Genomic DNA, 16161 nt, shown 5'->3' on the forward strand with positions numbered 1-16161 from the left:
ATTGGTCACTTGCAATGTTGATCCTGGAACAACATTTAGTATGATGATCTGGGAACAACACCAACACGAGGATATCAGATCAACCAGCATGTGATACTGCTATCAGCTTCTTCTCCAGCTTTCATTACTGAGCACATGAACACTGTTTCTCCTTTTACTGCTTATATAGGATAAGACATGCTTATAAAAATAATGACCATAAATTCTCTTAGAGCCCAGCTGATGTAGGATTTATTAGACTCATACTGATTTAGCGCTGCCACAATTATTTTGACAGTCGACTAGTCACCGATTATTTTTGTGATTAATCGACTAATCAGATCATGCATCCATTGGACGTAAAACGTACAGCTTATTGCACCAGCATGCATCTGCTCTTATATAACTATCATTAGCTTACAGCTTTAAGTGTTTAAGGTCTGTGCTAACTAAAAATAAAGACAAGATGATAGTTTATTAAATTTTAATAAAATTTGCAGATTGTTTCGGTGAAGTTTAATAAACTCCTTGCTATCTAAAATATAACGGGACACCGGAGTATATTCTCGAGCATCTCACACTTCTGATAATCAGCCGTCTGTTTGACGTTTACTCAGCTGTGTAAAAACTTTAACCTCAGCCAAACCGATTTACTCAGGAACAAATAAAATACTAAAAAAAAGCCAAACAATAACATTTTTAAGTTAGCTAAGTGACTTCTATATGTTTAACCTGAGTAGCGAAAGACGGCGGTGGGTTTGAAAACTATTTGCCGTGAGTCCGGTGTTCTCAGCTGCTCTAGTGAGCCTAGCCCCCGGCTAGCTATCGAGCTAGTGGGTAACAGACGTCTCCGAAAACGTCGGAGCGCTTTTGAAAATATGTGGTGTCTTGATAAACTGAGCAGATATTTGAGGTTTACACAGCTACATTCTCACCTGAAAATATGTTAAACGTTTATTGTGACCCAGAAATAATAATAAGAGTAATGTTAAAACGAACTAGCTGCCGCCATTGTTGTAAACCGAGCTGGGCTGTGCTATGAATTCTGGGACACAGCTACTTCTTCTTCTTCGGGGTTTAACGGCAGCTGGCATCCTTGTACATGCAGTGCTGCCATCTTCTGTTTCAGTTCGTTATTACACTCTTAAATCCTACTACTTATTCCTGCGTCTTTTGTGATCTTACAAAGCTTCAAACGATGCGACGACTATTAAATCAGTCGTCGACGATTTTGATAGTCGTGACTAGTCGACTAATCGTGGCAGCCCTAATGGATATCTAATGAGTTTTAAAAATCCAATAAAAGCAACTTTTTCAGAAAGGGAAAACATTCCATAAAACAAACATAAAAAGATTGTTGTTGCCTTGCATCCACTATCAACTATCTTTCTCTCATCTAAAGTCAGGTTGTGGTGGGTCTATGCTAAGCAAGGTTTTCCAAATGTCTATCTTCCCAGCCACATTCCAGGTCCTCTTCAGTTTCCTAAGCCAGAATTCCTCTAGATTTCTGAGCTCCCCGCCCTGTCTCTAAGGCCGAGAAACTCCTATTCATGACCTTACTCATTACCCAGAGTTCATGGTCATAGATTGACTGATAAAATCAAAAGCTTTGCTTTTGTCTCTCTTCACAACGACAGTCTGGCACAATACCTACATGACCCATGACGCCATACCAATCCACCTGTCCAAGTAAACCTTCCCATCACTTGTGAATAAGATATCAAATTGTATTAACTCCCTTAACTCTGAATGGGCCCTTGTCACCTTTTTAGGCTTTGCCTGACTGAGCTGCACAGTTTATAGTCCGGCTCTGCCTTAAGCTTCCTCCCTAGGCCTGCCTATAGGGCAGGGCTCTGGTAAACATGTTCTGGCCAGAATAAATTGGTGCCTATGTCACATTTTAACGTAGACTAAGCCTACTTTTGAATTCTGATATATATTTAATCTTACATCTTAGGACTTACATCATAAGTCTTAAGAGTGGTGATTTGATGAAGGCTTTTAACTTATACAGTTGGCTTTTCCTAGCATGGGCGATCGATCGTGGCTCAAGGGTTGGCAGTTCGTCTTGTAATCGGAAGGTTGCCGGTTGGAGCCCCGACTCCGACAATCTTGGTCGTTGTGTCCTTGGGCAAGACACTTCACCCGTTGCCTACTGGTGGTGATCAGAGGGCCCAGTGGTGCCAGTGTCCAGCAGCCTCACCTCTGTCAGTGCCCCCAAGGGCAGTTGTGGCTACAATGTAGCTTGCAATCACCAGTGTGTGAATGGGTGGATGACTGAATGTAGTGTTCAGCGCTTTGGGGTCCTTAGGGACTAAGTAAAGCACTACACAAATACAGGCCATTTACCATTTAGCATCCTTTCTGGCTTCAAATAGGCTGGACATTATAGCACATAAGTTGATTTAAGTCTATATTCTGTCTTTTTATGTGGATAGAATAACTGAGAAAGAGTATGTCCAGATTCTTTAACTTCACCTCAAAACAACAAGGCGGTTGAAAATTGCACAACTTGGTGTTCCAGCAGGACAACAATCCCAAACGCACGTCAAATGTGGTTTTGGAATTGCTAAAGTAGGCTGAGTTTTAGAGCTTCCCAAAGCTCTGACTTCAACTCTGTTAGAAATTTGTGGTCTTTGTTTACAGGCTGGTTCTCTGCCATGGAAAAAAAGTCAATTAAATAAAACTCTACCAATTCTTCCAAGAAGAGTGGTCCAGCCACAATTATGTCAGAAGCTTGTTCGTGGCTGCTGAAAGTGTCTGGTTGAAGTGGAGCTTGTTAAGAGACATTTAACACCAGATTTGTGTTTTTAAGTAATCTCTAAGATGGTGAACATCTTTACTGAAATATAGTCTGACCAATGCTAGGTTTCCACAAATTAGTTTTAACTGTAAGTGTACTTGGAATTATTTTTTACCAGTTGAACAATGCAGTATTGTCTTTGCTCAAGTTTGATTGGAACTCTGAGAATGAGTTTGAGATAAACAAACGCTAAACTCTCATTTGTACAAAGAAGTAACAGAAGAAAATGTCTGCAGGGAACATAAGTGAAACCAGCTGGAACTTGTCATTACAGTACGATCTGGAAATAGTTTTTCCACCTTTGTTTTTCACTCAGTATAGTAAGAATCATTCAGTTTTTCCAGTACAAACACAGAAAATGAGTCAAATTGAGGGGGATGGGGCTGCATGTGTGAACAGTTATCAAATGTCTACCATTCATGAATATGATGCTGAATAACTAGTTATGCGTTCTTGAACTTTGACAAGTGTAAATGTGTAAATGAATTTCTTCAATCTGTAGTAGAACAGTAAAGGGCGTTGTTTGTTTCCATTCGTCATGAAGAGTGTCCAGGAAAGAGTCTGACCTCTTTCTACAAACCAGATGCTCTCCTGATTTATGGTGTCCGTAATAGCGCAATGACATAAGCAACATGACCTGATATCACCCATAGTTAGGAATTCAATTTCATATTGCCCAGCTGTTTAAAAATGTGCCCGAAGCAGATTTATTTTACCTTTGGATCTGTTAAGCTGTCCTAATGCCACATAAAGGTATCCTCAACCACTTGTCCAAAAGCCGCAGGTGCATTACTAAATTGCAAATGTGTTGGGGCACATAATGCAGACTTGCGTCAGTAGCTAGTGCTGCGTATCGTCACTGCAGTTTGAAAAGGTTACTGTATTCCTGTGGGATTTGTTATAAAGAACAATAGGTAAGAAAAGAAATGCTTCAAATGAAAGGATCATGTAGAGCTGGTGCTTTGTCATGGCCTGTTTTGTCTTTTTCTCCCCTGGATATGGTGATAATCGTTTGGACTGATTTCAAGGTAGATACTTGGAAATACTAGAGCTGGGCGATATGAGATTTTTTTTCATTTCACGATGTTTTTTTTTTCATTTCAGGCAATAACGATATCTATCACGATATAAGCCAAATAACTATATTTGTAAGATTTAAATGTGCCATTGCTCACAAGTAAAATGTGACATAATCAGCAGCTTGTTTTGATTTAAATATTTATTTCCCATAATAAGTTCAACAGGGCAGATGTACTAAAGAAACATGAGACTTTTTCAGATAAATAAAGGCAAATATTGCAAACTACACAAAAGGCAGAGATTGAGCATGCACCGGTTTATTGCATTTCCAGACTTGCTTTTGGCACAATTTATAGTGCGCGCTACTCTTTTTGTCAGACTTGAAATAGCCGAAATACCTTCACACTACGGAACTTCTATGGCTCTTCCGTTCGACAATCTCTCCGGCATTGGAACCACCATCTATTTTCTCTTCGGTAACCTTCGGTCACGCTCTCGGTTGATTTTTCTCTAATCGGCACGCTCATTTCCTCCGTTACCCGGGCGGCACGGCGGCTGCCTGCTTCCCAAAACAAATACACATGTGCGGCTTGGCACTTGTGATGTACGTAACAAGTCACGTGACGTGACGCTGCGGCTGTGATTGGTTCGGCTCTGCACTATTTAATTTGGATTTCTTCTTCTTCTTCTTCATCTTCATCTTCAAAGTTGTTTCGCAATACATATCGTTATCGTTCTATTGCCCAGCTCTAGGAAATACTATGAAGTGTCATTTCATAATGGACATCCTTCACCATTAACAGATGCTGGCTTTTAAACTGTGTGCTGATAACAAACCTGATGCTCGCTCTTCTCTTTAGCCTGGAGACAGAGCATCCATGATTCCCATAATGCATCTCAAAGTTCTGATAGGTCTCTCCACAGCACAGTTCCATTTTGCCTGGGTCCCTTTTCAACTTTGTTGTACAAGAAATTGTGTCTATAGAGCAATTTCTGTCTACGTTTCACAGATTTTAAAATGGATTGATCCATCATCTTAATACTTTTATAATTCTGGTAAAATAATACACTTATGATAATTCAGATCAGAAGCCTTTAGCCCATCCAGCTGCCATGGCTTGATTGTAGCAGTTTTGCTGAGTCATTGAGGGGATGTTGACAGATGGTCCAAGTGGAGTGATCTTGAGGCCCTCCCTCCCACAGCTCAGCACTGCACGTGCCAAAGGCCCAGCTCACTTGAATAATTTATAACACCTATTTATACAGCCAGTGTAACAGACCCGGTCCACTGACACGTCTCTCTCTGTGCGTTTGTTCATGCGTGTGTTCTCTGCAGTACAGTATCACTTCATATTCCTGTCACAATGCACAGTGGTGTTTTTGTGTAGCCTATTTAAAGAAAACGTTTTAGATGACGTCTAGATAATGAAGTGTAATCTTCACGTGCTTTATCCAAGGTGCACCCTCTGTAACTGACACTAAATGTATTTATTCACTTTGACTGTAGGGAGTCTCTCGCTTGGCTTGTAGCCAACTCGCAACCAGCGTGGCTTCTTCACCTGTCCTTCCTGCACCTTTCTGCTCAGTGAATAGCTACTCTTGTAATAATCTAGTCCGTTTACTGCTCTGGCGACCAGGATTACTGAATTGAAGGCCCAGCTCTGCACTATTGCGAAAAACTCATAGCCAGGCTCCTGTATTCAGTGCAACTGTTGTTAGCATAGCCACCATTAGCTCTCACCCCAGCAGATTGTCCCATCAGCCAGGAAAGCATGAGAGCTGTGTGACTGTGAAGAGGGAGCATAGCTCTAGACATAAAGATCTGGATGGCCTCTAATTACCTGCTGCTAAATTCAGATAAAACTTAGGGCATTGTATTAAACCCTAAAAATCTTAGAAACGTCTGTGTCTAACCAGATTCTTACTCTGGATGGCATTACCTTGACCTCCAGTAACACTGAGGAATGATGGAGTTATTTTTTTACCAGAATATGTGTTTCATTGTGCATATTAAGCAAATATGCAGGACTGCTGTCTGTACTTCTTCTTCTTTTTTTTCTTTTCTTTTTTTGCAATATCTCTAAAAGTGGAACTATCCTGTCTCAGAGTGACACTGAAATACTAGTTCAAGCATTTGTTACTTCTAGGCTGGGCCAGTGTAATTCATTATTATCAGAATGTCCTAAAAACTCCATGAAAAGCCTTCCATTGAAATGAAATACTGCAGCGAGAGTGCTAACGGGGACTAGAAAGAGAGCATATTGGCTTCTCCCACTGGCTCCTCCTTACCTAATTTCACAATTTAAGGAGGACAAAGTTAATAGATTTAGTCCCCCAAAAACATATGTACCTGGAACATACACACCATTATTAGACCATTACCTACAGCTACTTTCAGTACCATTGATATTTATTTAGTCTTTTTCTCCAATTGATCTTTCTGAGTTAACTTCAGTTATTACTTCCTCCAAACTATCAACATGTCTTTTAGACCCCATTCCTACAAGAATATTCAAAGAAATGCTACCATTAATTAATGCTTCAGTCTTAAATCAAACCCATCTCTAATAATCAGCTATGCACCACAGACCTTCAAGCTGTCAGTAGTTAAACGGTTTCTTAAAAGGCCATCTCTTGACCCAGCTGTCTTAGCTAATTATAGGCCAGCCTTCATCTCCAACCTTCCTCCATCTCAAGAATTCTTGAAAGAGTAGTCTCCAAACAGCTTAAAGATCATCTGCAGAGGAATGGCTTATTTGAAGAGTTTCCGTCAGGTTTCAGAGCTCATCACAGCACAGAAACAGCTTTAGTGAAGGTTACACCCAATCTTCTTGGGAGGTGGGGATAGCTCAGTAGGTAGAGTGGTGGCCCCATGATCGGAAGGTCGGGGGTTCGACTCCACTGAACGGCTACCCTGAGGTACCCCTGAGCAAGGTACCGTCCCTACACACTGCTCCCCGGGCGCTGCACTGGTGGCTGCCCACTGCTTCACTGGGTGAATGGGTTAAATGCAGAGGAACTATTTCCCTATGGGGACTAACACGCACACTTTACTTTACTTTACTTTTACTTTTACTTTCTTATGGCCTCTGACAGTGGACTCATCTCTGTGCTTGCCCTTAGTGCAGCATTTGATACTGTTGACCATATCCTTTTAGAGTGATTGGAGCATGCTGTAGGTATTACAGGTACTGCACTGCAGTGGTTTGTATCATATCTATCTAATAGACTCCAATTTGTTCATGTAAATGGAGAGTCCTCTTCACACACTGAGGTTGATTATGGAGTTCCACAGGGTTCAGTGCTAGGACCAATTCTGTTTACATTATACATGCTTCCCTTAGGCAGTATCATCAGAAGACATAGCATACATGTTCACTGCTATGCAGATTCAATTCAATTCAATTTTATTTATATAGCGCCAAATCACAACATAAGTCGCCTCAAGGCGACACCCAACTTGATCAGATCATGCCTTTATGGATGATCTGATAATCCTCGTGTCGGTGTTGTTCCCACATCATCATAATAAACGTTGTTCCAGGTTCAACAACATTTATTATGATGATATGGGAACAACACTGACACAAGGATATGAGATCGTACCAACTTTATCTACCCATGAAGCCAGATAACACACACCAATTAGTTAAACTGCAGGAATGTCTTAAAGACACAAAGACCTGGATGACCTCTAATTTTCTGCTTCTAAATTGAGATAAAACTGAGGTTATTGTATTCGGCCCTGGAAATCTTAGATATCTGGTAATATTGTAATCAGATTCTTACTCTGGATGGCATAACCTTGGCCTACAGTAACACTGAATGGGGACATGCAGTAAAAGCTGTAGTATAAGTTAGTAATGTGCGTTACCACAGATAACATTTTTGCCCCAATACCAAGTAAAATTCAGGTTGGTATTAGTGATACTGATCAGATCCAGATACTCTGTACAAAAACTTGATGTGTTTGGAAAATCAAAATCAAAAGTTGTGTATTTCAAACTGCACCTTCATAATGAATACAAGACATTAGACTCGTTGTTTTTATTGTTTAATTATAAAGAAATATCCTATAAGAAATCAAAAACTTAAGAAGTCATTACCTACATTTTAAAATATTCAATTAACAATCAAAAACAATAGCTCCTGTCCTGCAGCACCAAAGAACTCCACAAGTGACATCTATCAGTGATGACGGTCATCATCAATATACAGCCGTATTTCGCATCTCACTCTGTCAGGCGGAAGAAGTAGTAGTTCCTACCAATCATTTAGACAGTCCCAATAATAGTTACTTTCCACTGTGTTCCCGTTAATCATAAACAAATTTACCGCAAATACTAGTATACGTGCAGAGGGCTGGCTTGCAGATGTCCTTTGTTCTACTTCAGGTTAATAAGAAGGCAATCAATGCAGTTAATATAATACACTGTATACCCAGGGAGGATGCCAGTGGGACACTATTGTGCACAGAAGGGAGCTTCTAGTATTTTTAACGGCTACACAAAGTAAAGAAGGTGACCTGTGTCTGTAAGCCAGTGTTCCTTTTTTTTTAAAATTGCCTTTGATTTAAGCAGGAAATGAAACTCTTGTTATTTCGGAATTTTTTTGCAAGGGTGACCTGGAGAATGTTTTCGATGGCAGGAGAAACCAGAGTGCTGCAAAGAAGCCTGCAAACTGTCAAAAGAAGGACCTTGTCTGGGTTGGAATTTCAGATTGTCTTGCTGCGAGGCATTATTATTAGCAAATGAGCCACTTTTGATGCTGTATAAAATGTGCGAATGCAGCAGTTTAATCTAAAATCTATTAAGTTTGATTAAGAATAGTACAATTACAACAAATGTTCAAACTGAGAAATCTTCATTTTCATGTATTTATTTTCAATTTGGTCCCAACAGTGTGTTTCAACAAATTTTAGACTGGGACACTCAGAATGAACAGAAACGCTCAGAAAGTCCAAACCTTAAAAACAACAAAAACCTTTATTAGAACACATCCCAGAATGACAGAGAAGAAAAATAGTGACCTGCAGTCAGTCTGTTACAAATTGAAAACATTTGGCAGATTGTGAAATGTAAAGGAAGCCACAAACTGTTGAGCAGCTAAAATTTTATTTCAAGGATGAACAGGTAAACATTCCTGTCTAAATTATAGCAATTAGTCTATTCTGTTCCTCATTGCATGTAGTATGTTGTTTAATGTCATGCTGTACAGTGGGAAACATACTCTTGCCTCAGGAACATTTAGAACGCACAAATAAAACTAACTTTAAACACTTTCTCAGTTTTAACTTTTCATGTGCTTTGTTTGCATTTTGTGCTTAAACATCAGATTTAAATAAGGCACCAGCATTTCGCTTTAGATTACGTTTACTTCTACTTGTTGCTGACTTTGATTCAATTTTTTGTGCTTCTAAGGAACCCTTTGAGGATGGCTTTGCCAACGGTGATGAACTTACACCAGCGGAGGAGGCCGCTGCTAAAGAAGCAGCTGAGTCAAAAGGAGTGGTCAAGTTTGGCTGGATTAAGGGGGTGCTGGTAAGTCAAATTTAATTATTACTTTGCTTTGTTACTTGTGTGCAGAGTGAGGAATATGCTGTCTTGCGATTTAAAAACTAAGTATGTCATTCTGTTAAGCCAGTTAACACTGACCTTTAAGTCATTCAAGCACAGAAAAGGCACCTAATCCAGGGGATGAATGAATTTTGTCTACATATAACAGACAACTAAGCAAAGAACCAACTTTAAATCCTGATTTTAGGCCTTCATCAAGGTCAACCCTGACCCTGATGAAGGCCACAAACCGAAACGCATTGGTCAATCAATAAAGTTGTTCCTCCTCTTTTTTTTTTTTTTTTTTTCTCCTCCCCCCTCTTCCCATCCTCTCCACGCACCTTGGAAGCAGGTGAAGTTGTGCCAGAAGTTTTTTTGCCTGCACTTTAATATCCCCAAAACAAATAATAGTTGTATAAAAACAAGGTGATTCCTAGCTGAGAATCTGGAATATCTACTGATGGTGTGCAGTGTGCCCTTAAAAATTTGAGGAAATTGGAAAAGTGCATAACAAAAAAGATGTGCCAGCCCTACAAAACTATCTTCAATAGACGAACAGTAAGTAACTGAAAGTCATATCTTTAAGAAATAGGAAAATAAATCCAGCAAAGTGTTGACACAGGACCCAGCTGGCCCTTCAAAACTGTTCCTGAAGACTAGTTAAATGACAAAGTTCATGCTGTGTGTGGGTGTTTGTTTTTTGTTTGTTTGTTTGTTTTCTCTACCAAATATTGACCTTCAGTCTTGTTAGTTGTAAACAGGCTTAAGTGCTTATATGTTTCACTTATTTCCTAGTTTGTTAGTTTTTTAAATCAAAATATAAAGACGGAAGGATGCATGCGTTTGGACAGGACTTTAGCTGCGGCGAAAGTTGGACCTAGTTTTCTTTACAATATTGCTTTAGTTCGTGCACATTACTTTTAAGGTACTGCCATAGTAATTTAATGAGGTAGTGAGCTGGACTTTTAATGGACCAATTCAACACCTTGACTGGCAGTACGAATGAGAGGTTTATGGTAATATGCCATTTTTATTTTTACAAAGGTGCAAAGCCCACTTTAGTGACAGTTGTCCAAAGGAGTCTTGTGGTTAGTGCAAATTCAACTTTATAAACCTAAGCTGCCAAGTTGTGTTAGACAGAAGAGGCTTTCTCCAAGGAGCTGTTCCAAACAAGCTTGCCCTGTTCAGTCTTTAATTGTGGCTTTAACTGAAGCCTGTAGAGTCTGAGATGTAGCTTTGTGTTTGGAAATGGTCTGCATGTGCTGCAGACAGTGATGAAAAATAACAAATTCCATGTAAAAACCAAAAATATTTCTAAAATAGTTGAAGTTTGCATTGTGTTCTTAAGAAAATGTTTTCTTATGTCAGATAGCACAAATTAATATTGATATATCTGCTATAGTCCAATATGGGCATCAGTTGGCTGTACTGCGTTTTCCATTCTGTTCTGTACTTTATCTGCAGTCCACTTACTGTTATTGTCTTTCACCAGCCCAGGCAATTCATAATTGTCTGGGCATAATTGTGGCATAACCGTGGTTCAGGGGGTTGGGAAGCTCATCTGTAACCGGAAGGTTCGATGCAGCTGTGGCTACAACTGTGGTTTGCCTGCACCAGTGAGTGAATGTGAAAGTGAATGATTAGTGGAATTGCAAAGCGCTTTGGGTGCCTAGAAAAGTGCTATATAAATGCAATTTATATTATTATTATTATTATTATTATTATCTATTATTATTATTATTATTATTATTATTATTATTATGCTAGTTATTTTAGCCATTGAGGGTAAAAACGGACATGTTTGAATCTAGTAAGCGGTTAAAGGATTATTCATGTTCATGTGTCTGGATATTGTCATCTTACTTCTGTTTTAATATGAGAAAGTGTTACTTCCTCTGTAATATAAACCTTGGCTTCTAATAACTTTTTTTCAAGTATTGTCTTCACGTTTACTTTGTAAAATGTGATCCTCGCTGATCCCTACTGGGGAGGGGTGTTGCTTATGGAGTCTATGTGAGGAATTTTAAGTGTTTTTAAATGACATTCTGCCAGAGGGGTAAAAACTGCTTACAGTGCGAGCTCTCTATACAAAATGTGAAGTTTTTTGCAGTCACAGGCAACAAGCACTGAATAGAGATCTGGTGTTTGATCAAATCTTTGGTTTATCACATTGTCAGAATAAGAACTTCCACAGACTTGGTTAACAGAAATCTGTTTTCACTTCAACGTTTAATGTTATCTGCTCAGTTTTTGAACTCAGAGAATATTTTTTTTGTAGCTTAGTTTATTTATATTTAATGAAAATAAAAGGGCTCTTCATTGCTGTGTGAAAATAAGAACAAGCTTGTTGGACTTTGCAGTACAAATTTCAACAAGCATACAAACGAGCAAATTTTTAAAAATCTTTTTCTTTGACATTATATGTTACTGTAATAACTAATGGTGAACAAGTGCTTATGTAATGGCATTAGTAATGAATTAGTACCAGCTTGAACATGATATGATCAGTTTTAGATCCAGTTGTTTGTAGTCGACCCCCCTCCCCCGACTGTTTTTTACTTGGTTTTATTTGTATAAAAGGAAAAAACAAAAAAAACTTTGAAAACTAGATTTGTTTTATTGACAGCGATTGACTGTCTGTGACGTAGTGCAGGTTTGGAGATTTATTATTTTAAGTTAAAAAAATGTTTAGTATTTAACTTTCTGTAATATAGACTGACAAATGTGGGTTTTTTTTTTAAATGGCGTCAACAGTAACACTTCTTCATCTCTGTAGGTACGCTGCATGTTGAACATTTGGGGTGTAATGCTCTTCATTCGCATGTCCTGGATTGTGGGCCAGTCTGGAATTGGTAAGTAGAAAGCTGTCCAACTTAAAGGGGGTCACCTGTAAAAGAGCTCAGTTTTCCCCAGCTCTCAAAAGTAAATGTTGGATGGTAGAAGAGTCCTTATTCTATTTTTATTTAATCTTTCTAATCTAATCTTTCATAATTTTTATTCTAGATTACAGTCAGAGGTGCAAGTGTTTCACTACATCTTTTTCAGTTATAATAAGGCTACGTTCACACTGCAGGCGAAAGCGCATCAAATCGTTTTGTTTTTTTTGGTTTTGTTTTTTTTAACCCTATGCGACCCATATCCGATCATGGTCTGACAGTGTGAACGTCACAAATCCAATATTTTCAAATCCGATCTGGGTCACTTTCGTTTGTGGTACTGAATCCGATACATATCCGATGTTTTAGAAAGCGACTGCTGTTTGAACGGTCAAGTCGCATTAAATCCGTCTTTTACGTCACTGACACAAGACAGACGCCAATTATCAGCGCCCGATAAGACATCGCGAACGCTTCCTAGCCATCCAGTGAAACTGTTGGGAAGACAGCGTTGGAGAAACATGAACATTTTATTTATACTGTATAATCTGCAGATTCTGACAGAAATCTGCAACTGTCCTTTGAAGCACCGCTCCTCTCTAAAACAGCAATAAGGATCATTATTAGGTTATTTACATTATTATGTAAATGTTGGTATTGGGTCATTAACATTTTAAGGCGCTTAATGTGGAATCTGTTTGCATCCACATTAGCATTAAAATGAGAGCCAGGGTTGGCATGATACTAGAATTTCAAGCCAGATCCTGATAGCCAAGGAAATACTCGGTACCTGTTTTCATTTCTTGAATATGTTAACTTTAATTATAACTTTGGTTTAACAAAATAAGTATTTACAATTACGCTAAGTGATTTCATTTGTACAGATGGTTTACAGAAGGTAAAATGTATTTTAAAACATACTAATGAACAAAGATTAAATAACACATAAATTATATAATGATTGTAGAGTATTATGGAAAAGCTAAAAATGAATTTGGAGAAATGAATAGTAGTGTAGTATTAGTCACACGCAAATAAAGAATGTATAAAAACACAGAGTACTTACTGCAAAAGATTGAACCAGTCCCTGAATTTTAAAACTGACCACACAGAAATTAAAGGAATACAAATGAATAAATTATTGTAAGAGTAGAAAGTTTTAAGCTCGTCTTCTTGTCCACATCCGTGACATCTCCCTCTCTCCTTCTCGCCTTTCCAGCATTCACACTGCTGCACGTTTACAGTCTGCAACTCCTTATATCTTCAGCTTTGCTCTTCAAACCCGAAACCTGTCTGAATTGGCTCCTCTGTGCAGATTTCACACTTTAGTTCTCCACACTCTAGACCAGACATCTGAAAGTAATTTTATATTATTGGCCACAAACAATAATTGTTTGTGCTAATAGTTAAATGGCCATTGTTAAAATGTGCACTAGCCAATTTAACATTTATGGCTTTTTAATACTTCAGTATTGATACCGGGACACTACTGGCTTCTGACCCCTTACCCCTGCTGGGCAAATGGCCACCCCTCCATGAGCCTGGTTCTGCTGGGAGTCCTTCCCACTGTCACTAAAGCGCCTCTCTCAAAGGGGATCAGTGGGTATAATAAACATTGAACACATTACCAATCTAAGTAAATGTATTTCTAAGGCATAAAAGTCATGACTCCAGCTCAAATAAGCATGATTTAGAAAGCAACCCCGCCACTAAGTGCAAATTAATGTCAGCTGGTTCAGTCAGCTGGTTCAGTCCCCGCAGATGGCCCATGTAAAGGTCTCTCGAAAAAACAAGGTGTCACACAAGAAACATCTTTTGATGGGTAAAAATAAGCTCTCTCAAGATGTTTGTGACCTTATTACTGTAAAACGGGATGATAGCATCGTGCCAGAAGAATTTCTAAAGGCCAAAATGCGAAAGTGGAAAGAACATAATTTCAACCTAAACCAGCCACAACCAGGTGCTCCGCACAAGATTTCAAACAGTGGCGTGAAAAGAATTATCAGAAGAGTTGTCCAAGAGCCAAGAACCACTTGAGCCAAAATCAATAGTTACAACTGTTTCAAAGAAAACCATCAATAATGCACTAAACCACCAAGGCCTGTATGCTTGCTCACCATGCAAGACTCCACTGATTGCATGGTGCAAAAAGCATGTTGAAGTGTGTTTAAAGTTTGCTGAAAAAGATGGAGGCAAGTCTGTTTAATCCTGGGAGAATCTAGTGTGGTATGATGGGACCTGGGGCTGTTTTTCACCACACAGCACTAGCACGCTTCATGTAATTGAAGGAAGGATTAATGGAAAAAAATGACTGAGATGTTCTTAAAAAGACAAAAAACCCAACATAAAAACGCAGCTGCCATCTACCAGGGTTATGATAAAAAAAAAGGAAAAAATTACTTTCCAGAAAACCTAGCAAGGTGCATGTCTCATTGCCCCTTGTTTATTGACAGTTTTGTGTTCATCACTTTTTCTCTGCTAGCTCATACTCAGCTAAGCCCAATATTCCTAGCCTCCTGGCACTTGTTGATCATTTTCCACTTTGATGTGAAATATCACCACAACGTGAGACGTGCGACAGACGTTGCTGCATTGGCTTGTCCTGTTACTTTTTACAGAGACATGAGAGTGATTGGAAGGGCTGCTAAAAACTGTTAAGTATTATGCATTTTTTTTTAAATCATTTCATGATGTGGTCTCTTCTGCAGCTCTTTCCTGTGTGATCGTCGCCATGGCTACAGTAGTGACAACCATCACTGGCCTCTCCACCTCTGCCATTGCCACCAATGGATTTGTAAGGGGAGGTATGTTTTACTTGACTGAATGACTGACTTTGCATGACTGACTTTGCATGACTGAACTTTTGCTAACACTCCCTGCTATTTTCAGGTGGAGCATATTACCTGATTTCAAGAAGTCTTGGCCCAGAGTTTGGAGGCTCTATTGGTCTTATCTTTGCCTTTGCCAATGCAGTGGCTGTTGCCATGTATGTGGTGGGCTTTGCTGAGACTGTTGTGGAACTTCTGATTGTAAGTCTATTAGGATTTCACATTGAATTCAAGAAAGCTGCTAATTACAGCTGATCAGTGATCAGCAGGAGTGGGTTGTCCTGGCATCATTGAGAGAGAAAAGCACATATCAAAACACTGTTTGCTGATTATTGTCATTCAATTTACCAAGTCCTTGTATTGTATCTCAGGGTATGGATGCCGTCATGACAGATGAAGTCAACGATATCAGAATAATTGGCACCATTACAATAATCATTCTTCTGGGCATCTCTGTAGCAGGAATGGAGTGGGAGGCCAAGGTATGCACAACATCCCAATTCATAGAAACTTACACCGATATGAAACTACATAAAACATGAATGTAGCCAAAGTAGTGACACTCACTGGTCGTAAAATTTGTTTTTTATAAAGACTTAAGTTCGGTCTTATTGTGTGCATGTGTGATTGTGTTGGTGTTGGGAGGTGGGGGGTCCACACAAAAATCAAAATTTGAAGGTAACACGAAAATCTTCAGTTTACTTTGTTGGCAAGCTGTTAGCAAGTTTCGCAAGCTAAACCAATACAGGATTACACTCCAAAATTTGGCAACTTAGAAAGCTGGAAAATGTTTGTAATTCTGTTGCTGCTTACTCTAGTGATCTCATACTGCCTTCATGGGGTGTTTTGTTTTTTTGTCCTTTGGGTTTTTTTCCCCCCTCTAAACCGAACAAGCCCATGTTGGTGCATGATGTGCCCGTGTGCTTGCCTCTGTTCCAATGTTGTTAATTTTGCTTGATGCTGGAAAGCTTTTAGAGTGAGTTTTTCAAAGCATGGCAGCCAAAAACGGTTTTATTGCTATATTTGTGTTATTGCTGTGTAGGGTCTTTATCTTACAACATAAGATAAAGACACGAGTTGTTGTAAGTTGGTGCTATATA

The 16161-nt window shown here is 39.1% G+C and overlaps 1 protein-coding gene across 2 annotated transcripts in view; it reads left to right on the forward strand.

Moving 5' to 3' along the window:
- slc12a2 (solute carrier family 12 member 2) overlaps nt 1–16161 on the forward strand; it is a 64094-nt gene that overhangs the window by 18076 nt on the left and 29857 nt on the right. For both annotated transcript variants that reach the window (XM_005928987.3, XM_005928988.3), the window contains exons 2-6: nt 9223–9342; nt 12134–12209; nt 14942–15037; nt 15123–15262; nt 15433–15543. In XM_005928987.3, the coding sequence (XP_005929049.1) occupies nt 9223–9342; nt 12134–12209; nt 14942–15037; nt 15123–15262; nt 15433–15543 (543 nt within the window). The remainder of the gene's footprint in view (nt 1–9222; nt 9343–12133; nt 12210–14941; nt 15038–15122; nt 15263–15432; nt 15544–16161) is intronic.

This window comes from Haplochromis burtoni, unplaced genomic scaffold (assembly GCF_018398535.1).
Source record: "Haplochromis burtoni strain Fernald_Lab_line unplaced genomic scaffold, NCSU_Asbu1 Contig_113, whole genome shotgun sequence".
NCBI lineage: Eukaryota > Metazoa > Chordata > Actinopteri > Cichliformes > Cichlidae > Haplochromis > Haplochromis burtoni.